The 25,238-nt window shown below is 38.4% G+C and overlaps 1 protein-coding gene across 13 annotated transcripts in view; it reads right to left on the bottom strand.

Annotated features, from left to right (window-relative positions):
* Nucleotides 1–25,238, bottom strand: part of SOX6 (SRY-box transcription factor 6) — a 375,778-nt gene that overhangs the window by 74,307 nt on the left and 276,233 nt on the right. For all 13 annotated transcript variants that reach the window (XM_055814310.1, XM_055814313.1, XM_055814314.1 and 10 more), the window contains one exon: nucleotides 19,331–19,410. In XM_055814310.1, the coding sequence (XP_055670285.1) occupies nucleotides 19,331–19,410 (80 nt within the window). The remainder of the gene's footprint in view (nucleotides 1–19,330; nucleotides 19,411–25,238) is intronic.

Raw genomic sequence — 25,238 nt, 5'->3', positions numbered from 1 at the left:
AACTATAGCAAAGCCATATGTGACACATGGAGATAAGAAAGAGAGCGTTGAGATACTCAGTGTAGCAAATAATCAAAGTGCATGTGATGAGGGCTGGCCTAGCATGATGAATTGCAATGGATGTACTTGGAAGATGCCCCACAAAGAAATTCAGTAGAAGGTGGCTTGATTCCAGAAGGAAGGAATCTGCTCTAGAAACATTTACCCTTTCATTTTGTTTTACTAAGATTTATGGCCAGAATGTAAAAACCTTCTCCTTTTCCTGTATTTGTACATTATTTCTCCAAAGGTGCTAGATTATTTTTTTTTCTCAGAAACAAATGATAATTTTTATGGACCCTAATTCATTCTAAAGTCTTCCATTACTAAAAATGCAAGTCCTATGCCACATCTTCAACAAATACATTTGCTACAGTAAATGAAACCGAACAATAAAACTACTGAGAATCAAGTGAGAATCCTTATTTGTCAGCATTTTAAACAAATTGTGCAAAGCTGAAATATCTTATTTATAGAGATGAAAGTTCAGCTATTTAGACAATGAGTAATTTGGTTTCTAAAGATGAAAAACTCTAAGGAGTGACTGCAAGTGCTATTGAAATCCTGCACTACAAGAGGTAATGCAGTTATTTTTTTCTGTAGTATATTTAGTACATAGTGTTGCAAATATATAATTCCAAAATTTTCCTTTCGAATATGTAACATGCAATAATAATACTTAGAAATGTCTGATCACAAAGGGCTTTTGCAAGCTCACTGAAACCAGTAACATCTTTACTATTTCCAGTGCACATTTCTGAAAAGAACCTACCCAAAATAAAAGCCACTGTTGGTGGGACTGCTTATTTCTTATTATTGGTTAAAGGTGCTTAAAACAAGCTTGATGCTGAACAGATTAAAGGAAACAGAGACTTTGTTTGAAAAAGTTTTTCTTCTGTTTGGAGAAAGAATGGATTAGCGCTCAAACCCATGCTTTTGGGTATCATAGATAGCAACTGTGGAAAGTAAGGTTAAGTGCTGACCTGAGCCCGATGTCACTGGTATAGCCTTCAGCAGTTCAGGCATGGTAACCTTTTCAAAAAGCAGTGCAGAAGCATAAATGTCCTACTCAAAAATTTCACACACATCTTAGTGCAAGAACTGTTTCTAAAGAAACATTAATTGCACTTATTCCTTCCTATTGTTGTATATCAATGTATTTTTTTTATAATGGCATGTCTTTTGCAACAAATATGCTCAGTGACTAACACTGCAGTTGAGACCTCTACTTAGCACCAAGATAAGAAATGGAGTTATTGGCTTATATATATAAGAATATATATATATATTCTTACAAAAAAGCATGTGGTTATTTTTCTTTTTGTTTTAAGATGGTTTTTATGCAGATCCTTAGAGTGAGAGGTAGGTTAACAGAAAACGACATCCAGAAACACAAGACAGCCTAGAGTAACTCATCAGCAGCTTAACCATGTGACAAACCCAGGGGCAACTCGAAGGCAGCTACTGCCTGTGGAGTCTGCCAAGAAGCCAGATGCCATCACCAGAAAAACACCTTCCACAGCTCAGCATCTGTGTTCTAGCTGTGCTCTCCACACAAAAGGAAAAGGAGGATAAGGGGAAAGAGGAGGAAAGGTGCATACAAAATTGTTAAAGGAAATGTACATACACATGAAAGCAACACTTACTTCAATTTAAAAATCTAAAACTTTGAAAAATCAAAGCTTTTCCTGATGAAATCAAGATCCCTTCAAATTAATAGATAGTATGTCTTATGCTAAAAGTGTACGTTTTCTTTTGTTTTACAATATAATTCTGCAGGCACTACCTGCTAAAACAAGATATGTTATAAATTTGTTCTGATGAAATTTGGATGTGTCAGCAGCGTTCTATCAGTTTGTTCTAAGAAAAGTAATAACAAATGAAAATAAGGTAAGTTTTACAGATTTGCTAGTACTGTGGACCAGACCCTCCTCTGATTTTAGTAATAATAGCCTACTATCAAGGACCAAGTATGCAACATTAACTTAACTGACAGGTTTTTGCTAAATAACTGAGAACTATTTGGTTTTACATGGGTATATCTGAAATGGCATCAATCAAGTACAGCTACATGAAGATGGAGTAACAATTCGGGGGAAAGTGTTTAATTTAGAAATATGGTACATAATAAGTAACAGTACACTGCAAATACATCTTTTCCTATACAGAATCCAAGTGTCATCATTCTTTTCTTTCCCCTGTTTGTACATGCCTAACCTATCCACAGTGGACATAACATTCTGATTTTAAACACCTATACATCACCCTGGTGCAAAGTCTGCTCATTGTTACAGAGTGTTAATAGCCTCTACTTCTTATAATAATGTACCAAATACCTTTGCAAAAAGGCATTCAGGTGTAACACGAGCAGGCAGCTAATGAATTATCATAACTAATGTCATAATAACAAGGATTGTTGCAGTGATTATTTATGCACTTGCTAGCTAATGTGCTTTCGGATTTCTTAAAGCCCAATATGTGCAAACAAACGAACTGTGTTTGTGAAAATACAAATAATACATTTTGTAGTTAGAGATGGAGTTAGAAGACTTCAGTTTTCCCTATAGCTTCAGGTGTGCGTCTACTGAAAAGAATTCTTTCTTAGCTAAAAGAATGATTTTACCAGTTATTCATATGCATTCACTTCAGGTTTTTTGAACTATTACCACCAGTAATTTCAGTGTCTGTTCAGTTGCTCTTCTATATATTGTCTAGGGAAATTTTTATGTGGCCCTAAATTCCACTCAATTCCTGTCTCCTTAGGAGGTACACATGCCTGTTTTGCTTCTCGCTCAAGCTGCAGAGTAACAGATACCTCATTTCACCACTGAGTGTCTGCTGGTTCCGACTCCTTTTACTGACCAGAAATACATTGTACTCATTCAGAAAAAGAAAAATTACTCTCATCCCTTCTATTGCCCTGCTGTGGATAATGGCCAACCCACACCGAAAATAAAAGAATCTCCACACATTTTAGATACTGCAGCTTGTATTGTTGCAGTACTGCAAAATAACAGCTTTATTTTGTTAAAAGGGCCTAACTTTAAGTGGACCATGGAATATTTATGGCTCTCAGTAGTCCTTTGAAAGAGTTATCTTATGTTTTTATGCCGATCATGGGTCAGAGGTTCAAATCAGCACTTCTTTCTGTCACTCCTTATATGTTTTACTATAATTTACAGCTCAGCAAGAGGACTCATAAAACAAAAGTGTCTATTTTACTTCAGCAACTAATTCTAGCTAATCAAAGCTTTCCAGCAAAACAACCCAGCATGAAACTCTGCGTGGAAAATATGCAGAGAACAAAGCGTTTTGTCAAATAACACATCTCATGATGTAAACACATATGTCTCTTATAGGAAATTTTATCGCTTCCACATTATCGGCACACAAAAGGAGCATTCTTGTCGCAGACCTGGTGCGACTGTGGAGCCATCGTCATTGGAAACAAGAGCCTGATTAGGTTCCCACACAGATATGAATAGGTTTTCTTTTTTTAGTGTAATGCTGCCTTTCTTATTTCTTAAACAGACTAGTAATTGTGGCTGTAAAAACAGTGAATTGTGTTTGGACGACATTTGTTTCTTCGTATTTTTTTTTAGCTACCCAATGACACCAATTATCCCATATGGTTGTCCTCTTCTGGAAAGTCTGAGTTAATCCACAGCTGTGAAGATGAAGACGCACCCAGCAGGCTCTAAATCTGGTGGGTCTCTTGTCTGCTAATAAAGTCCACAGTCTGCTGGACAGATGTTAAGAGGATCTGTTAAATAACTCAGTGACAAAGATCCAGACTTCTGTTGGGGAAAATAATTAGCAAAACCATATCTGTTCTTCATAGATTTTCATTTCTTGCCTCATCTTTTGGAGAAATGAACTTTCATTACTTGATAGAGTCCCACAGCACATATAAAATAGGTCCTGCTCAAAATATGAATGGACTAAATGATTGCATTGGCATGTGTTCTGAAGAAATGATAGATCTTTCTGTCCTTGACTTATTCTTGCATGCTATGGTTTCCTGCACTATTATTTTCAGTTTGGCTTTATTCATCATGGTACAGGCTTGTATTGGGAGAGGCTGAATAAGTACTGTCAGCTATAAAATACCTACTTAAATTTTTAATGTAATGGGAAACGTAAACCGAAGATGGAATTACCATTTGACTTAATTTTCTTTACATGTTATTAACATTGCTTATTCTTAAATAAAGGGATTATAGATAATACATTCTGGCCCCAAGGCTCATGCTGATGTTATGGCAAAAAAAACCCACCCAAAACAAACAAGCTAAAAAAAGTGGAATGAGAAGATACCTGCAGCAAGACCCATGTTTAGAGACTTACTCACTCTCTGTTCCCGATCCTCCACCTGTTTATCATCATGGCCTGACAGCATGCACATCAAATCCCAAAGTCTCTCTCAGCTAGAGTCATGTGAATTTGGAGAAATGCTACAGAGCTAAAATATATGCACCAGTGCAATCAAGAACTAACTTGCCTTCAGGCACATGTGCATTAAGGTGCTCTTAAGATCATTTCTGTTGTGTTTGCAAACTGTATTTCTCATTCTTTTGACCTCATCCTGCTTTGACATAATGAAGTAGAAACGGCCATCAAAAAGCTCGCTCTGCTTTGTTGCCTAAATGCAGCAACCCTCATTTAGACATTGTTCCTGAGATCGTGCCCCTTAGAAATCAAATGGCTTTGATTTCATTGATTTATGACAATTAAATACAATCTCTCAGCAACTGCCTGTTCACACCCTGCTTACTGTAAAGCTGTGGGCAAAGCCAAGAAAGAATGCTTAGATCTCAAATAAATTATCAATCACTTCAAGTAGCTAAGACAATGTATCTAATTTGGCACCTGGCAGTTGCCTCTGTAATATTGTATTTGTTTCCCCTTAGGAAGTAAAGCCATTGGTTTATTAGTTTTACAGCACCTTGACAAGTTTCAAAGATAAAATGTCACCCTATCACCCTATGAGGCTGCTGGGAATTTTTAATGAGATGGCATCAAAATTGTGACAGAGAAGTTTACTCTCTGCAAAAAAAAAATATGCATTAAAAAATGTATCCTGAAATTTTATTTTATACAATTAAGTTCAGACAGTACATTGGGTATCTTATATCATCATAAAATACATGTAACACTGGCTCTATTGAAATAAAATAACTACTCAGCTCACAAGTGTCAGAGTCTCTGATATTTAAATGAGACTTCCTATTTCTTCCGATGTGACCGAGTCAAAAATCTAACCCCGTGAAGTGCAAGTACTGGTCCTAAGCCCCTCAGAGACAAAACTATATTTCTACCATGTCAGAAAAGAATAAAAGGGAGGCTGAAAGGCTGACCAGGGAGGACAGAGTAACAGCCACTAAAAAAAAAAAAGAAAATATATATATAAATAAATTAAAAAATTGCAAGCCTTCTGCAGTGTATACGGAGCTCTTGCTTTCTGAAGCGCAATTCCCTTGTGAAGCCACTGACTGCAGGGAGAAGCACAAATCCTCACTGACTTGGTGGTTGTGTCTCACCTCATTTCACTCTTTTTTTTTTTTTTTTTTTTTTTTTCCCCTTTCCAAACAGACTGAGTGTTGGTCTGCTGAGAATATAATGCTAAGCCACTTTTCCTGTAGAGTTTTTAAACTGGGCCTCTGAGAAAGAGTTTGATACAATTCAATGACTGAAGTAATACCTTTGTCCATCTGAGCATTAAATGGCCCATTGAAATACAGCTTAGTTAGAAAGAATTCCAGTAAATGGTGCTTTCTAATTTTTTTTATTATTATTATTATTCCTCTCCCAACAGATTACAGCCTGGATCTGAAAATGCAGTTCAATCACTTTTGGTTGCCTCTCAGGTCAGCCCTTTAGCCAGTGTTAATTAAATATAACCCCTTTAGAATACTGGAGGTTAAATGAGAGCAACAAACTGGTCTTCTTCAAAATATTAGCTCATGCTCTCCAAAGCTGTAATCTGTTTGGGAGGGCCCTCATTTAAACACATTGGTCTTCATGATGAAAATTTTAAGGGGCAGGGGGGCAGAATCCATGCTAAATGCTATTTTGTGCCACAGCTAGTACTCACAAAATATTAAACACCTATTTCCATGCAATATGCCATGTCTATTGTGCTTAAATAACACACATCATAAAGGAAAGTGCTGCAGCAGACAATTTAGGCCGTAGCAGCACATACAGCACAATTTCCAACTTGATAAAGTGAAACTATAAAGAATCAATGCATAAGTCAGACAGCTTCCATACCTAATATTCTTCCCTGCAGCTATTAGAAGTTCATATTTTTGTCTCTAGTAGGCATGAACATTAGTATACCTTCAATTTCATGTCTTCAGTCACATTTTGTTGTCTTTTCCATACAATTTGACCAGACCATGAAATTGGAAAGTAGCTGAAATTGTCTTTTTTTATCTTAATGATTTTAAATGAGAAAAGGAGGTTTTTCTGTAATCTATTTGTTTCCTGCTTTGTAAAAAGTTTCCTAAAGTATTCATAAAAATTTTACTATTAAATTAGTTGAAAGAAAGCTTTTTAATACATGGTAATTAGTCTTGTCTTTCTGAACATGACTTTACTGTAAATACTCCTCCTTGACTATCCCTTTGTCCCAAGATTCCTTAGAAGAACGCAACCAAGCGATAATTCAGCATTATTGCTGCTTCAGTGCACTAATCACTTAAAGAGCAGCAAGGACCCTATGTTTACTGCCACAAGGCTCCTGCAGCCTCCTGGCCTAAGGCAGGCTTCCCAGCCCAGCAGCATCCAGATGTCAAGAGGAATATCCAGGTCCTGATGCAGCATGCCGCTCCATTCCAGTATGGCCTAAACATCTGTTTCATCTGCTGGCGTACAACCTGCTGAATACACTGAGACTGCCACACAAAGTAGGGAATTGAATGAGGGTGGGAGTGAAATACTGCAGTTGCATAGCTCCTTATACTTATCACTAAAAAACTCTCTGCAGACACAAAAATTAACATTAAATGCTTGGAACCCCAAAACTGGAGCTTGATCATTTGCTGTCTCAAATGGAGCTCTCCAGACTAAAAGTCTAGACAAACAGCAGGAAGGACAATGTGATAATTAAACCCCCCCACCTTCCTACACAATATATACTTAGCGTTTTCTCTTCTCATGGAGGAAAAGGTCACAACACCTTAGCTCCTCACCTCACTAATTTTACCCTGGCTTAATCCTTTATGGTGCAAGAAAAGGACAAAAGAAGAAAAAGCACAGAAGTATGAAACACAAATCCCTAGTTACTGTTGTAACAACTGCTTTTTACACAAAGCACTTCAAAATGAGGTGAACTTAGTCATCTATTACATATTTATAATTTCCTATAGATAGTGACTCCGGAGTTCTAAAACAATAAGCACCTTTTATCTAAAAGATAGGAATATGTAAATAGCGACAGTTTATCTTGAGGCATGACAAAACCAGCAAGCATTTTAGTTAATCCAGATTAAGTTCTGACAAAGAATAAAGGAATGCTAACTGTTCTCATCTCTTTCGCTTCATGTATCTATTCTCTTGTATTTTTGCTAGCAACAATAATGGAATAGTTGCATGCTACCATGCAAATTCTTTGAGCTGTTTATGACAGCAAGATCAAAGCTCAAACTGAGAGTGCATCATTTTTTTGCTGTATTTTTTGCTCAAGAAGAGGACCTAATGAGAGGTATTTAACCAGGAGTCTTCCTCTGCACCTGCAGAGCGGGAGCACTCTCACAGTGCAGCCTCATGGCTCACTTTTTTCTCTGGCCAGCCTGGGGACATGGCTTGCCTCTGCATGCCAGGAAACAGGAGCATGGAAGGCAGGAGGGACTATATACTGTGTCCTGCCTCCGCATGGGGTGAGCACCTGTACCCAGAAACTTGGAAGCACCCCTCAGACCTTCCACTGAAACACACCCTCTATGAACCTGAACCAACCACCACCTTCTTTGTGCTGCTTGTGAAATGAACACGCTGGTGCTGCAGTACTACAGCGTCTGAACCAGGTATATCTGAATACAGTCATAAACTACTCCTATTAAAGGTAAAATGTAAGCATTAATAAATCCTCCTATTTTAAGAAAATATTGTAAATATCAAGAAAAAACAGAATGCAACAATATGTAAAAACGTCATCAAATGTGTACAGCCATTTCCTTTGCAGGAGGATAACAGAAACATCAATAAAATCTTTCTCTTAAGCACAAAGTTTTGCATTCCTTCATTTAATGTTGTCAGATTACTGATACGCTATTTCTCGATCACAATTCTCCTGTTATTTGCCATGCACAGGGAAGAACACAACAGATTTATCTTTGTAATTCTCCCAGATTATATGTTGTACTACACAGCTTGAAAATTGGCAAAAAATCTTTAACTGCTTTTATGATTTCACAAAATAACTGTGACACACTCTGCTTAAAACTATTATGTATTTGATATAGAAGTAAACAGATAAATAATATATAAGTTCATTTAAGCCTAAATACCTTTGGTAGAAAGCCACTCACAGCAAAGTACAACTGCATTTGCTTGAAAAAGTAATTTTGAGTAGATAATGTTATTTGACAAAAGATAGGAAATGTTGAAAAAAAATCTTTATGCTATGTTCACTTCTATTAGAAATTGCTGTTGGCATTGTTATAAATTCTACCTCATCAAAATTGTGGATAGCACCAAGTCAACAGAGTAACAAGCTCACCTAGGAAAGCAAGGACCAGGAAGCATGGCTCCAAAGATAGCTGCAAACAAAAGGCTTTAGTACTTTAAACTCCTTCTCCTGTGTCTAAGAAAAGCAAAGAAGCAGCACTTATTTAAAATAAAAATATAATCAGGTCTATCAGGAAAATATGAAAACATAAACTGATGGTTGCATCAGAGTGCAGTTTTTTCATTCACTTTACGCTATCATAATATTACCTTCTCTGGTGACACTGTAAATTAAATTATTCATAGAAAGAATTTAAAATGTTTTCTGATATTCTTTTAGAAGCTCTTCTAAAAATCGTTTTTTTACTCCTTACTGCTAATATAAAGTATCTTTAACAACAAACTTCAGAGGTCTATATGAAAAGCAGTTAACTCATGAATTCAGTTTCACACACTTTATGTGTAGAAATGTGTTCTGGACTAAAGCTACTGTAAAAAGAAGGAGCTGCTTAAAGTGAACCCCTGTGGTAAGGGAAATAAAACTATATGATTGAAAAGCAATTAATTACAGTAAGTTTGCTGAACAGATGATAGCTATCAAAGCTTATCAAATTTTGCATTTCAGAATTTCAGATATTTATTTCAAAAAAATGTTCACACATAGATGGGCTTTGTGAGAGAAGTCAGGAGTTTCATTCAAGCTCATGTCAGCAGGATTACAAGCAATTATGAGTAACTGCTTGTTGAGCTGTGTGAAATGAGTTGATGAATGAGTTTCCTAGTAAGCGCATGTCCACGTCACTGGTAGGATTGCTAGTAATGTAGACAATCTTAGTTGAAGGGGTTTAAAAACATAATTATTCTCCTAATTCTACAGGGGATGAAATCAATTCAGGACAGAAGGTGGTTGTGCAATTGCTGCTTCTCGTGTAGACCTTCTAGGTTTGTCAACCTGGCGGCAGACAGGAAAAAAAAGAGGCATAAGTGAAAAAGAAATCAGGACAAGGAAAAAAGAAGTGGCAGTAAATCTTCTCTAGAAATATTTCTTATGAACTGGCATGAGTTGGTGGGTTCATTCACTATCTGATCATCCAGATGGAGAAACTGTCAAATATAACAACTGCAGTATTTCCCTGTGTGGAACTGTACAGGTACAGAACAAGAACACCGAATGCTCACCTACGCTGCTAACCATACTGAGAGGCAAAAACATTACAAGTAAATTTCTACAGGCTCCCATGACAGAATCACAGGACACCATCCAAATAATAAATGGGTGCAAGTCAGGAAAAAGGACAAGTCCCATGTAAACTACCTGTGACAGCTCCCACACCTGAATCCCTACCTTGTGAGAAGATGCCAAGGCCGCTCTACCTTTAAGAGCTGAATTTTTGAAAGTGCTGCTTGGGGTTTGAAGCTGTAATGTTTTCCTACATTTCTAAGAGACACAGACAGTTCATGTGGTAGCCCACAGCCATCCTATTATTTTCACTAGCGAAAATGGACAAAAGACAGGGATATAATAAATATATACTGGCTCTACTGATCAGGAGAAGCTTTATCAGTCAGCTGGGGCACATCTGGGAAAAAAGTCACTCAGGTGCATCTCTAGCATCCCATTCAATTAACATACCATTAAAAATGGTTTGTCCCTGTTCAGCCTGCTGCGTTACCTGATAAGTCAACATATTTAAAATGTATATTTAAATGCAGAAAACAGTGAAATGTTTTCTTTGTGAAGCAGAAAACAAGCCCAGTTTAGGGTATTTTAAAGCACTAGAAATAATTGTGCTTTACAGGCTGCTTAGCGGATCTCTCACACTGATCTTTTACTATATATTTAGAACTTTCCTGCACCTTCAAGGAAAATTAATTTCCTTAAAGGAAGTGCACACAAAATTATGCAAAACATATTCAAATGGGCTTATAAAAATTACATCTAAAAAAAATTTCACATTTGCTCCTCAAAACCAGGTAACTGGGAACATACTATTACAAATTCAGTGTATACTGGTGTATTTTACACAAGTAAATGTGAATTTGGCATAAGATTGCCATGCTTCCTGAACTGTAATAGGTGTGATGGTATTTCAGCAACAGTGCTGGGACCAGATTAAATAGTTATGAGGCCTGATCTTAGCCCTCCCCATGGTGTTGAAGACTGCAGCAGAAGAGGTGGCCTGTACTGGATGAATTACTGTGGAGAGTTCACAGATGTGATATTTAACAAAGCTATAGACTACTTAAATCTGGTGATTTGTTCTGTTGCTAGTGTGCAGGACAAATGATGGAACATCTTTGAAAAGGCTTCACCTCTTTTGTTTCTCACTTCGCTTGCAAAAATGCCAGTGGACATGACAACACACTCTCACTATTCCTACACCTGAAATACTACTTCACTTGTTCTCATGCTTAGCTATTTGCTGCAATTCATGCACAACACCAAAATACGTGCTGTATTGTGTTGACTTCACTCAATTTTGTGAATGATTCCTTGAAGTCTTGAATAATCCGTCAATACTGACATGTAAGCATGCTGTGTTTTCCTTCCTTTATTCCTTAAGATGCTCATCCCTCCAGTCCCTTTTTTTCAGGACAGATATGCAAGCCTTCTGTTGTGCCTCCACACATATACAGCCTTCCTGCAGGGTCTTAAGAATAGGCAGGTGATTCCAATACTTTCTTCGAGTTAGGACACTTTTCTAGTTTCTGAATCATACAGATCCTAAAAACTTCACAACCGAATACATCTTAGACAAGTAGGGTGTCGGAGGCAATACCATTCCGACTTTGTCATCTGAAATGACTCTGCTCAGTGATAGCAATATCTGCACGCTGATTTGATGACTTCTATCTCATCTTCTATGAATTTCCCTTTCTTTCTGAATTGGGTCAGTGGGAGGGAACACTGTCTTATAATCAAAACCCCTCCAAAATAAGGCAGGTGATGATATCCTTCCAGTCCATGCATATTTAAAAGAATTCTGCTTCCTTTGAGCATGTGCACGGATGCATGTGTGTGTATGTCTATTCCTAGAAACTCTCATCTAACCATCCTTATTCTTACAACATTTAATTCAGATGAAAGGTGAGTTTTCTTTTTCTGTAGAAATTAATCAGGAAGGAATGATGATATAGAAGTGTATTATTTTCCTTTGTGTATATACCTGACTTAAAAGGCCTTTTTGTCTTTAACCTGATCACTGCCATGTTCCTAAACATCCAAATATGTTAACACCTTCACAGGAAAAAAATCCTTCATGTCTGTAATTTGTATCCAAATTAAGCAGCTCACTCTATAGTTATCAGAAGTAAAATAAAATTCCAGGAACATATTCACTTGCAGCTAATTCCTGTAAGGCATATACCATATACATTTCTAGAAAGCTTGAAGGAGACCAACTGCCAGCTCAGAGTATGCCTCACAGTCAGCCTATTCCCCAAGGGGATGCCACAGTTTTAAAAGAGCTTTAAAAAACATGCTCAGCCCCTGATGGCACTCTGTAGTACTGGTGCCTCTGGTGCTCTGTCAGTAAATGCAGCAGTAACTTATTTGCTTCTTACTGGCTTCTGAGTGAATACATACCCCAGGGAGGGAGCTTTGGAAAGCACAATTCTTTTAAAATAGAGCCTGGGCTTTCAGTGAGGGGCAGCCAGTGGTTAAGGCATCTTGTTGATGCTGGTGGCTCAGCCTCCTCCAGTCACTTGGGCTCAAGCTTCTGCCTTGATACAAACTGAGGAGACCCAGGAAACCTGCAATCCAGGCTGTAAGGATGACATCGTTTTAAACATACGAGTTTCCTGATAAGTGAATTTATGTCTGAGCCATTTATGATCTTAATGGTAAATTCTCCCTGGAACAGAGCATATGGGCCTGGAAGGCAGCTGTCCTGCTTGGTGAGATCCAAAGTGCAGAAGATGGGAATCACACCAGCAGCCCGATCCCTAGCTGCCTAACTGAAAAGCCTTCCCTCTTGGGAGAGGAGAGCGGGCGCAGGGTGGGAGCACTCCCCAAGGCGGAGGAGGAGCTGATCATCTGAAGGGAATAGAAGCAGAGACTGGGCCAGACTGGGTGATAGTCCGGTGGCTAGCGCCCTTTGTGCAATGGGGGGAAACAAGCCCAGGACTGGACTTAGCCTTGCCACATGCAAGACAAGCACTAGAATCGCTACAGACTATAGAAACAGTCTCTTTCTTAAACATTCCTATAAATTTTTTATCAAATAATGTGCCATCGTTCCATTAAGCAAGAATGAGAGTAACAAAGACATGCTGTTTAAAGGAGTCATTGGAGATGCAGGGCATTAAATGGGTGAGAAAAGGGTCTTGCAGCTGCAATGCTGCTGTACCAGGCTGATTACTCTAGCTAATGGGTTTGGGTTTTTTTCTCTATCCATTTTTACTAACTTGAAAAGAATAGAGGGGCTCCCTCTCATTTTGATCAGGGTTGCCATTGGTGGGAGAGCTAGGAAAATCCTCCTGGCCAAAATTTCCCCAGAACAGCTATTTTACTGCAAAAAGCCTCAACTTTGTTGGGCTGTCTTTTCCTGGTGAAAATCTCTTTGCCAGATAATTCAGGGCTGAAGATGAGGAGTAGGAGAAGATAGAGTATTAAGAAATTCTGCAGAGAAAGGAGGTCATCTGGTAAAATATTGACTCAATGACATCATTTTCATTGATACTGCCACTGATATAATTCAACTTGATAACACAGATATTATATACAGAGACATAAACATTCAAGTAGGGAAAGGCACAAGTGTAACTATTTCATTGATTTTAATTAAATTTTCCTAAGTATTGCAAGGTTGGCACATTTTTAATTTTATTTTCATTAAAGGGCTTGCTTGGTCTCTCAGAGACCTAATAAAATCTTCTTTCAACCTCTTTCCTTCCTCTGCTACAACCTAAATTTCTACATAAGAAAAGGACCAAAATATTTAATTTACTACTTCCATATACTGAAATTTGCACACACCATTCCCTTAATTTAGGCCACTATTCACTGTATCATAATAAGGAACATTCTGTTAAAATATGCCCACCTAGAGCTCAGTAGTCTTTGAATGCTAGATAAAATCATCCTATAAGGCTAATGAAGACAGAAACTCTGCCTGTAACAATATTAAGTTTGTTTTCTCTAGTGATTCGAAGAAGTGAGCAATCTGTCAGTAATACATTGAGGGAAATTACTTGTCTTGTAGGAATTCCCGCTGACAGTCACTCACTCACAGTGCTGACCCAAACATCTACCCGCTGACAAACAAATTACAGTGTCTAACTTTGAAAAGGTAACTAGCTGGTTTTAATTTTGATTGGTCTCACCAAATCTCTTTCACATTTACCCATCCACATTCTTCATTGTGCTTTAAAAAAAAAAAAAAAAGAAAAAAAAAGGAAAACCCTGTGGGTTTTGCATTTGAAAAAATTATTATTGCCTACATCCGAGAGTGTTATGTCAGATAAAACTGTTAAACTGTGTCTAACCAACATTAAGACTGGCAGCCCTGCCAGTGACTGACTGGGTGAGTGAACACATTACTGAGACAGCATTGTAGAAATTAATTTTCTTCAATAAAGTGATTTTTAAGGCTCATATATTTCACAATCTAAACATATGTCACTGTTTCATAAACAAAATAAATGGATTAAAATAATACATTACCAATATGCTGACACATGGAGATATTTTAATTAGAAATACTTAAGCTGTGTGATATTTAACTGCTGTATTTGTTGAAGAGGAGCATGCATCATTTAATAAGACATAAGGCAGGTACATCACTTTGCATGATGTGGTACCAGAGTGGGACGAAATCACCTCCAGTGTGAGCTATCACTATCAGATCATATTAGCCCCACTGAAAAATTGCTTTGAGGTTAAAACGTATAAAGGAAACTCCATAAGAGCAGCAGTCCACTAAAACAACTTTTTCATTGAAATAATAAGTCACCAAGATTCTAGTTCCCGAGAATAATATTTCTTCATAAAAGGCCACATTTAACATCTTAGCTATTTAAAGGCCATATTTACATGACTGTCGCATTACATTGGCCTCTTTCCTGCACATTCTTCTTGACTTACTTTAAGGACCAGCACCAAAATAGCTGAGGAAAGCAAATGTCAACTATGTCCTGAAATTTATATCTGTGAGAGAATTGGAATAAGTAGAAATGTAATATATTGTTTACTGTACCGAGTGCCCTCTGTTCTCTAAAGGTCAAAAGCATTGTAACCTTAGAGTTACAGTTTCTGATTGTTCCCAGGGTTAAATACATTATCAAAATTAATGGTTCAAACCCCTCAACCTTCAGATATATGAGTATTCATGCCTCCATCTGCTGAACTGTTCAACTAAAAATAGCATTCTTTGGCCTTCCCTCTACTAATATTGTGCCCCTGAGGCAAGCTATGCAATGCTTCAGCAGCACACTGGATCTGCACCCAGCAGTATAAAAAAAGGTCATTTACTTTGTCTGCAATTAGAAGAGAGTATAGAAGAGTAGGATGGGGTGGGAGGGGAGAAAAGAAATAGACAAATATGTGTTTAGTTAAAATTTAAGGTTTTTTTTAAGTGGAGTATAAAAACTGCAGGCTTCAAGAACACAGCTGCAACTATAGTTAAGACTTGCCAAGGTTCATAAGTGTTATGAGCGATAAATTTTGGAGGACAAATTACCCAAATAGTTTGGGGGAAGAGTTATGAACGAAAGCTTTTTTGTTTTGCTTTTCTTCCTAGAGCTCACTTTGTTTAGTCATAACTCCAGCTAGCATCATTGTAGTGCTTCCATTTCTATCAACAGTTTATCGGTCGTGGTTGAGAGAGTTGCGACATTTCCTTATTTACTGCATAGACTGCTTTGTAGAAATATCTAAGAATGAAGGCAGATTTTTTTAAACAATAAAGACCATATAGTATCATTCCTTGTTTGAAAGTAAGGACATATGGGTGTCACCTCTGCCACTACTGAGACTTCCCAGCAACTAGGTTACTGCTACCAGCACCGTGAGAGCCGGGGAACCCCATTTCATGATCAAGTCCACTCATTTAGCAAGATTACTGGGCACACATATCTAGAAACAGTTAATATCAGTGCAATCATTTGAAAACTAGGGGGAAAATTCAGGGAAACAGGAAAGGGGAGAAACTCCAGGTTATAAAAAAAGAGGAGCAAAGGGAAAATTATTGACAGGTTTTACGGCTCACACTGATTAATTAAAGCAACACGCTTTTGTTACACACATGCATCAGAACTGGTTCACACACCACTATGCATACCTGCTACAGGTGTATTTGGTAATATACCTGTAAACTATTTAGCAGAAGGTTGATTTGACGGGATTCACTCACAGTTGTTTGAAGCTGGAGGGGTGAACAGAAATAGCTTGGTCCTTCTTCTTAGACTATACCTAGTAAACTGTTCCCTCATCAGCAAGACCCTCCCTCATGCCAAGAGTCCTGACAAGGCTTGGTCCTATCACCTTGGTCATTATGTAAACCTTTGGCTAACTTCGAGGAAACTGGTGGGATGGGGCTGAGCTGTCAATGGGAAGTGTGGAACTCGGAGCTTCAAGTCTTTTTGTCAACAACATTATCAATGCCACCCTCACGAGATCAGTATACAGATAAAAAGAAGCCATCTCAGATCAACCCAAAGCAGAGCATGCCACCGCTTCAGGAACAGGGACTGAAATAAATGTGCAGTAATTCCTACTTTCTTTCAGGTTACTCGAAGCTACAACCAAACATTAGTGGTATTTTATACTACTAGTTGATCAATGCAATGCAAAATCTTAAGAGCAGGTGGGACAAATAGGTCTGTTGCTGAAGAAGAACTTAATTATTTTTATTTTTTTTTTAATGCAAGGCCCCTGAGAGTGCAACTTGTTACTTGAGAAGTTCCTAGATATGCTTTCAACAAAGTTTTTTAACTCATGGAGGTACATAGTCCACTGGTGAACACACATACAGTTCATAGAAAATACATTTGGATGCTAATGTGCTAAACAGCTTGAATAAGATGGGCAAATCATTAATTACAAATGGCCCAGGAGAGAAACATCCTCTGCAGAATAATTACTATAGTTACATGAGGTACCTGGAAGTAAACTGTTTTCTGTGCTATTCAATTCAGAGCTTCCACAGAAGTTTTCCTAACACACAGAAAGATAAGAACACAAAATTGCTGCTTGCTCCTACCTGAAGCATGATCATCCCTAAGAAACTTAAGTGAAAACAGAGGAGCGATTATAAGCCTGAAGCTGACAAAATTTCCACTGCAGCTGGATATGGACCACGGAATATAATTTTGGAGCTAATAATAATGTCCTGGTAAAGCTGAAATGCTAGAGCTACCGCAAAGCTTTTTTACATGAAATAGCTTTCCCTCCCCAAGTTTTCCAAACACAGATATTACACAGACGCTCACATGTAGAAACAAAACCAAACCTGCAAATGAATTAGCTATTTCTCCTACTGGCTGAAAGGAACAGAGATTAGTTTTGTGATCAGTATTTTTAAGCACTTGGGAAATACTCAGATACCATGGTCACAGCATTCCTGTAAATAAGTAAGTGGGTGGGGTCGATGGAAGAAAGGAAGCAAAACAGAGAAAGAAGGGGGAAGGGAAGCAAAGATGGAAAAATGAGCTGAAATGCTACACCCCTAACAGTCTTCATGACGCATCAGGTATAACAACAAATTCCCTCCAACAAACACACCCAAATAAGTGTTCATTTAGGGAATGCTTAGGGAATTTACACAAAGATAATATTAACAGTAGAGGCAAATAAAATTAAGTTCAGCCAATTTGACAATCAGACAAGCAGGTATCAACTGAAGGTGAAGTACTCTTTATTTAAGCTCTTTAGGCCATGGAACATTAAACGTTTTGAAATCCCATGAAGGTGAAATTCAAATAAAATAGAAAAGGGAGGAATGAACAAACCCCCTTTTTTACAACAAATATATCTGAAGGAAAATTCAGGCCCCTCAAGCACTCAAATGTTTCCGAATTTATTAGCACCACTTTCTTTGCTGGTTGTTTTCTCTCTGATTGTGCTTGTCATGTTTAACAGCTCAGTCTATAATTTCTGCAAATTAATGAAATTGCACTATTGCTGTAGATTCTGATCAAGGCTGATGTGCAAATAGATCTGCAGGTCAAGCTACAAATGGAACTTGTAAAAGAATAGAATTGTGAATGCCTGTGGTTTAGATTCTGTTTCTTTTGCAGTTGAACAGTTTTTATCCTTTTCTGCCTTACAATCTTGTGTAGGCTCACTATTTGTTGTATTGTGTTTCAAATGCAGGAAAAATAGTCTCTCTATTCACAAAGGTGATCTCTGAAATATTTTCTCCACTAAAGCTAATGAGATTTTTGTTCTAATAAGTATTCAAAGGATACCTGCTATTTTCCTTTTGAAAAACTTGCCTTCAGCTTGAAGCCTGTCCAAAGTACAGTCCTAACATAGTATTATCATGAGCCAAAAGTATTTTTTGGAGAACTTTCCCTGCGGTGCCAGGGTGTTCTCTTTTCACGTTTTGATTGCAGGTTAGTCAGAGATAAGCTCAAGGGGTCTTTTTCACCAGTTCTGGACCATCAGTGAACAGTCAGTTCTGGTCCCATTCTCAATTATCTTAAGTTCACTCGGCAAGAAGAATATCAGCATTGGGTAAAGACAAAAGGATTTTTAATCTGCTTTGGTCCCCCTGGAAAATGATATAAGTGCAGAAGTGTAAGCAAAGCAGATATTTGGATATTAATGTGGCAGTACTTTGCTACTCTAGGCACAACCTATTCCTACTTCGCATCTGAACCCAACTCTAACCTAACTCAAACAGGGGTTTCAAAGGTTTACTTGCAAATAGTTACATGCATCTTTAATGGCCACTGCTCTCATGCTCAATGTCCCTTCCTTTCCACACATTTTAACTCTGAAAGCTTTTGACTGTTTCTTCATTATTTATGACATTGTTGTGTCTTTTCTTGTGAAATTAAAAACTTCTTGCCACAAAAAGCTAGCTAATAATATGGCACATAAATCTTTCCTTCACAACATTTCATTCTATATATGCCAAAAATAAATAAATGACCAAACCAAAGCTCCTGACCGTGCTTGGCATCTCACCAGCTTAATGCACAGAAAGGCTGAGATTACCTAAATACAGACGCTAAAAGAGTTTGCAATTTATTGTACTGTCAGCACCACACTGTCTGAAAAAAAAAGAAAAAAAAATCCCAATAACGCACATTTGTTTTGATACACTCACTGCTCCAATTAAAGGTAATGCATTGCAGCTAAAGGGGAAAGGCTAAATGAAAATAAAGTACAAAAAGATCTTTGAACTTATCTCCCATCAACTGGTCATATAATTAAAAAGATACCATTAACTCCGCCTATATAAAACACACAGAACAATGTTTTTCACTCACAGTATCAAGGCTGGCCACACGCTGCTATATTTGCAGTACCGTAAGTACATAAGGTGTTAATCCTCCTGGGCTGTGCTCAAAAATTATTTAACATTCAGAGTATTATTTAGCATACAGCTGGTTAGCAGTTTTCCCTTAAAATGTTGGCTTCAATCCCACATTTTTTTGTTCTGGCACATACCTGGAGCTGTAAAGGGCTGAGTCCAGAAGCAGCAGCAGCTGCCATTGTTGATGGAATGAACTGCACCGGGTAGTTATCACCTGTCGGGAGAACAATGCGTGCAGGTTCAGACAATGAGCAGAGAATAGCAGCAGACAAGTGCAAACATGGACCTAGGATTGCCTGCGCTCCACAGCACTCCTCTAAGCCTAAACATCTGCAAAAACAAAAGGCTTCGCTGGGCACGGACTTGCCATGCTCCCTCGGAACTTTTTTTGTTAGCAGATAGCTGGTAGGCAAACTGGCAAAACATAAATATGATACTCGTGATTTTCATTTTCAAAGCAAATGCTCAAACCACGCATGTAAGCTTGGGCACAAAATGGGCCTTAAGGCCATAGACACACAGGCAAGATACCCCAGGAAACCCCAGTGGACCCCAGAGGAAAAAAACTGTTGTCACCGCATGTTTCTTAAAACAGGAGAAATGCGTAATAATCCAAGAACTTTCAGCCCTGGTTAATGCAGGGTTTTCTTTTCAGTATCAGGTAGCTCTTTCCTGGGAAAGCTACATCGCTGGTCTAACACAGGTTAAGGTTGTTTCCTGTTTTGCTTTAAGATTCTCTGTCTTTGGACAACTCCTTTCAGGCAGCTATAGAGAAACAGAAAATTAAACCACTTTTTAAAATAGCTCAAAATAGAATTTTATGGTTCTCTAGATCTGGGACCCTACTGAAGTTGATAGATCAGGTAGTTGTTCGGTTACATGAGGATTCAGGCACTAAAATTTCTGTGTTCTGTTCACTGGAAACTGAAAATGGGTGCCTTCTGCACTGAGGGGACAACAAATACTCCAGAAAATAAGAGATACTATTGATCCAAAATAAGCATTGCAGCATCACATCTTATAGCATCTATGGGTGTTCCACATATATGCATCACATAGAGCCATTGGGACTCTTAGTCAATGTAAAGAATGCAGGAAGGCTGAAATAATTTGGTAGTGTAATCTGTAATATAAAAATGAATACAGTGATGGGTAAATTACACAGAAACTATGACTTAATAGAATATTACTTTGGCTCAAGCTACTTATTTAAAGCCAGTGTTACGTACTATCTGCAGGCCACATTTTAAGAGACTGCTTCTCTGATATTCACAATAATCAGTCCATTTTACATGAACTTTCCCATGCTGAAAGCAGAATGTATCAATGAGGGAAAATACAGAAATCCATAACAATATAATTGGGACATTCCAAGAGTTAGATTTTTTTTGTCAGTCCCTTCAAACAAATAACAATAGCTGAAGTCTTTGCAGACACTGGATTCCTCAGAACTCTTCCTTTTTACCCCCTGAAGTGCTATTGTATTCAGCTCAGTTTAAATGTTCGGTTGTTTCACTTTTAAAATAAATTGTACATGTCTAATCCACAAGGTCTCTTTGCATCATATCCATAATACCTCATCAGGCCATTGAGCACAGTATGTGCTTGTACACAGTCCAGTAACAATTGGATTCTGATTGCATATGGAGCTCTGCTACAATGCATTCACTAACACTATATTGTACTGGTGTCCTATGGAGTAATGTTCAAAATATCTCCTCTTATTTTCCCCCTTCCATGAGGTTGATTTTAGTTTGCAATGATGTTGGGGGTTTTTTCTTAAAAAAAAAAAACCACAAAAACCACCCCATCCTAGACCCTTTTCTTACAGTACTAAAGCTGTCTCTTTATGGTTAAATAATTCTACTCATCTCTTTGGTATTTATATGAAATTATCTGAATAAATAAGATCCTAATCTAAGTTAAATAATGTTTCTTTCAGAAAAATCTTACACGATTTAAAAAAAACCACACTAAGATGTTGAATTAATGATGCTTTAAAGGGGGGGGGGGGGGGTAGAAAACCATCGGAGTTATCAGCATGGACTGCCTTGCAGAACATTTCGGAGGCATTCTTTCTTTAAATATCATGAATTATTCATTCCTGTTCCACACAGCAATCTCTTCTTCCTCCCTCCCCCTCCACATACACTTTTTAAGTTCAATACCAGTTGCTTTATTTGTACTAAAACATTTTCCATGTCAAACATATTTTTAAAAAAATCAAACTCTAAAAGAATTCCCTGCGGCACTCCTTTTTCACAGCTGTCATGCTCCTATGGTTTGAAATAGCCGGATATTTTATACACACGCGCGCGCGCACACATACACACAGTTTTTTGGCTTCACAGTTAATTTAATAGTATCTCTACCACACCCTGTAGTGTTCCCTTGCTCACCTGCTGGCTACAGTTCTTTCCTTTGTTAGGGGAAAAATAATTTTATAGTTATGCCGTTTATTTGTTATTAAAACATAACACCGTCCCTTTTCCCTCTTATTTTAACATATTAACTTACGGTTAAGTCTCGGTATGTTAGCAGTATCTTTGTGCTGAGAACAAAATTAATACTCTCTCAGCTCTGGAGTATTCTGCTGACACCAAGCAGTAAAAGCAGAGCAAAGGTACTTTTTTCTCCTTTGAGGAAACCGAGCATGCAGGGAATGGGCTGGTTTAAATTTTTAATTACAGAAGGTACATATTTCCCCCTCTCATTTTGTCAGTGCAAGAATGGATCAAGAAGCTTTCTCAGTAGCTGTCTTGGCAAGGAATCAGTCAATGTACTGTAGCAATTTTTTTCAAATTTGTTTCTTGATTTGGAATGTTTGCGTGAGGATCCATTCTTTTAAATTTGTACAAAAGACGGCAGAACATGTTCAAACAGGTTTGCGTTAGGTACCTGTATGTGCTGGCCTTTGATAACCAGGAGTGAGAAGAATGCCGGAAGAAGAAAATCTGTCATGTTTTGCAAACTGAACTCTTCAATCTCCTTGCTGTGCTGATTGTCTATTTACATTTGGCTGCTGTTGTTTATATATAAATTGGTGTTTACAAGCCATGGAAAAGTATGCCAGGCTTCTGTTTCATTTGTCAGGTTGAGCAACGTTTCCAAATGAATAAAAGCAGCCAGCAACTGTACTGTGCTATTCTACACAGAAATAATGTAAATGTTTCTTTTTGTCTTGGGTGAAGCAATGAAGCTTAGTGGACTCTATTTATAGGACGTACGGACTTACTTTCCAGATCAAGGCTTTATGAGCTGTGGGGAAAGAGGGATGTCTGGCTCTTGCAAGACCCGGGGGGAAGGTGTTGCTTTATTACCTGCCTTTCCTAAAACACAATGGTAAGGCATAAGCTGACTCTCCCCACCTGACTTGCAAAGCTTTCGCTTTGATGATGGTTTCCCCATTTTGGGATTGTAACTCAAAATCTGTCTCTTCACACACGGATCTCAAACTGCCACTTGCACACTCTCCATGTGTACTCACAGTGTAACAGGAAACAAAGTTGGAAGAGATGTAAGAGCTCACAGATTCCAGGGCATAATGAGTACCTAAGGGTGTTGGTGGGATACAGCGAGGATACAGATGCCCACTCCTGCATAATTCCCATGCAGGACACTCGTTTTGTTTGTGCAGAGGGATCAGGATCGAGGAAGATGTTAACAGAGGCAACTGGCTAAGGCAGTACTATGGAGCATCTTCCCTGTCTGTGACACTGCCTCAGTTCTGCCTCTGTCCTGGGCAGGGTGAGCCGCAGCACTGCCTTACTGCCACCCGCATGTCACAGCAAATTCGGCTGCCCCAACAACAGTCTGTCTGCGGGTAAACAACTTCAGTGCAAAATCCCAGTTGAAAATGTTCAGCTGCCTACTACCACTTCCAGCTCTTACCTCAACATTTAGGAGTGAGGCACATATGGATTGCTACAACAAATCCTGAGGTTACGAATTCCTTGTTCCAACCAGTAAAACCCAACAGGGAACACATGACAGACTTTAACTCAGTCCTGGGGAATTTCCATTAGAAACAAGACTCATGCAGCACCTCTGCCATGCAAAGATACACAGCCAACTCAGTACACAGTTGATTTGATGTACACTTTCTGTTCACACCTGCCAAGAGGAACAGCAGCCTACTGAAAAGAGAGTACTAAACTATGTAAAATTCAAACCACCTTACAGCTTTAGGAAACACTTCTGAAAGGCCTGTTCCAAATGGAAACTGCAATGATGGATATCAGTGAAATCCAGCAGATCTAGGATTATGTTAGTTATGTGGATTCGCTACTGTAATCAAGGACTTTAATTAGTTTGATGACAAATATCTCACAGTATTGCAATGTTCTGAGGTCCAGCCAGATGACAATAAGCCTGACAGTTTTGTTTGTCATGCTTTTCCTGATTTTACTTTCATTGATTTCAGAGGAGTTACTGTTGATTTGCCCCAATGTATTTACAAACAGAACCAAGCCAAAATGTTGGCTCCATTTATCACCATTTTTGTCACCAGCCTAGGAAAGCAGTCTCCATTTCCACATTCCATTGTATTGCCAGCATAGCAAAACCTCTTGTAAATTATTGTTGTGTATAAAGCAGAATGCCCTAGGTAGGCAGACAGGAGTTGTTTCCTAGCCATTCTGATCTTTATATACTTCATGTATGAAATATGAAGAAATACTTTGAAAATACACTGCAGCATAAAACACTAAAACCTCTTTTAAATAGATGTTTACATCTCCATACCTCAATGTCTATTTTCAATAATCTTTTTCAGAGGTGCTTTCCATATCTGGTAAAGAATTGATACAATATAAAATATTTGCAGAACACTATTAAGCAAAAGTGGCCATTCATTTCCAAGTTACATGCACCGCCATTATGCAGCCAGCACGGAGAGCATCCTCCCACTCTCTGCTCAGAGCAAACCCTAGCTCTGTTTGAGCTCTGCTCCCGGTATGGTCTGGCTCCTGCCCAGCTTTACTTTACCTCTTTACCCTGTCATCATACTCCTTCCCCATTCCCTCTTAGCCAAAAAACTTGAAGGAAGTAATACTTTAGGCTACAACATGGAGGAGAGAACTGTCTTCCTCCTTATCCCACTCTCTCTTCTCCTCTTGACCCAGAGCACTAATGGGGACACACTAATCATGTTCAAGGATACTCCAGCCCACTAACTTTTCCTGGACGCATGTGGTTGGTTAAGTGAAGATAAATTTGCACTGGGAGAGGAGGTATAATGGTACTTATGTTACCCACCAGTTCCAAGTAGTAAGTATAGTGGTCACAGTCAGAAAGCCAGCACAGTTGCTTTGCTGTACTTGGAATGCAAAATAATTATATTAACTGCATAGCATCTCTGGGCAAGTATTAGCTTCCTAACAGCTGCCACTCTCAGCTTCCCACTGGAATAAGTGGCAACCCCCACAACCAGGTACTCTGTGAGGCTCGTCAAGTGCCTGCAGGTCAATAGTCACAACAGTCATTTGAGATGCACAGCGCCCTAAAGTTTTAATTAATCCAGTATACAGTATAAATACAGAAATATGTATAAAAAATTAATTAGGTGGTCTATGCAGCTCTGATTTCTCAATTAGTACTTACCATGCCGGAAAATTATATTACATGACTTTGAGATACATAAGGAAGCATGGGGCTTTGGGGATTTTTTTTCTAATGTAATTATTACTTGTCATCAGCACTTGCTAACTTTGGCCTGTTTCACCTCCTAGAGCTCCAAAATATGGGGGGGGGGAGGGTTACAGCCACCTCATGTTATAGATCCTGCCAGGCAGTAGGGAGCCCTGTCTTGTCAGGCTTTCATACAAATCATAGCTGTATATTAGCAGTTCCTCGAGTCTGCTATTCATAACGACTCTGAGCTCAGGGGTTCAGGAGCAACTAAGGTGTGTGCTGGAAGGGCCTCAGAACCTAATAAATTCTCTCTTATATAGGTCCTCCCATTAAGGGCATGTCCTCATGTAGTTTGTTAGACAAATGCCATTTTCTTACTTCAAGGCATCGGTTTTGTGTGTAGATTTGCAA

The sequence above is a fragment of the Falco peregrinus genome, chromosome 9 (genome assembly GCF_023634155.1).
Source record: "Falco peregrinus isolate bFalPer1 chromosome 9, bFalPer1.pri, whole genome shotgun sequence".
Taxonomy (NCBI): Eukaryota; Metazoa; Chordata; class Aves; order Falconiformes; family Falconidae; genus Falco; species Falco peregrinus.
This window is presented reverse-complemented; position numbering and strand designations above follow the sequence as displayed.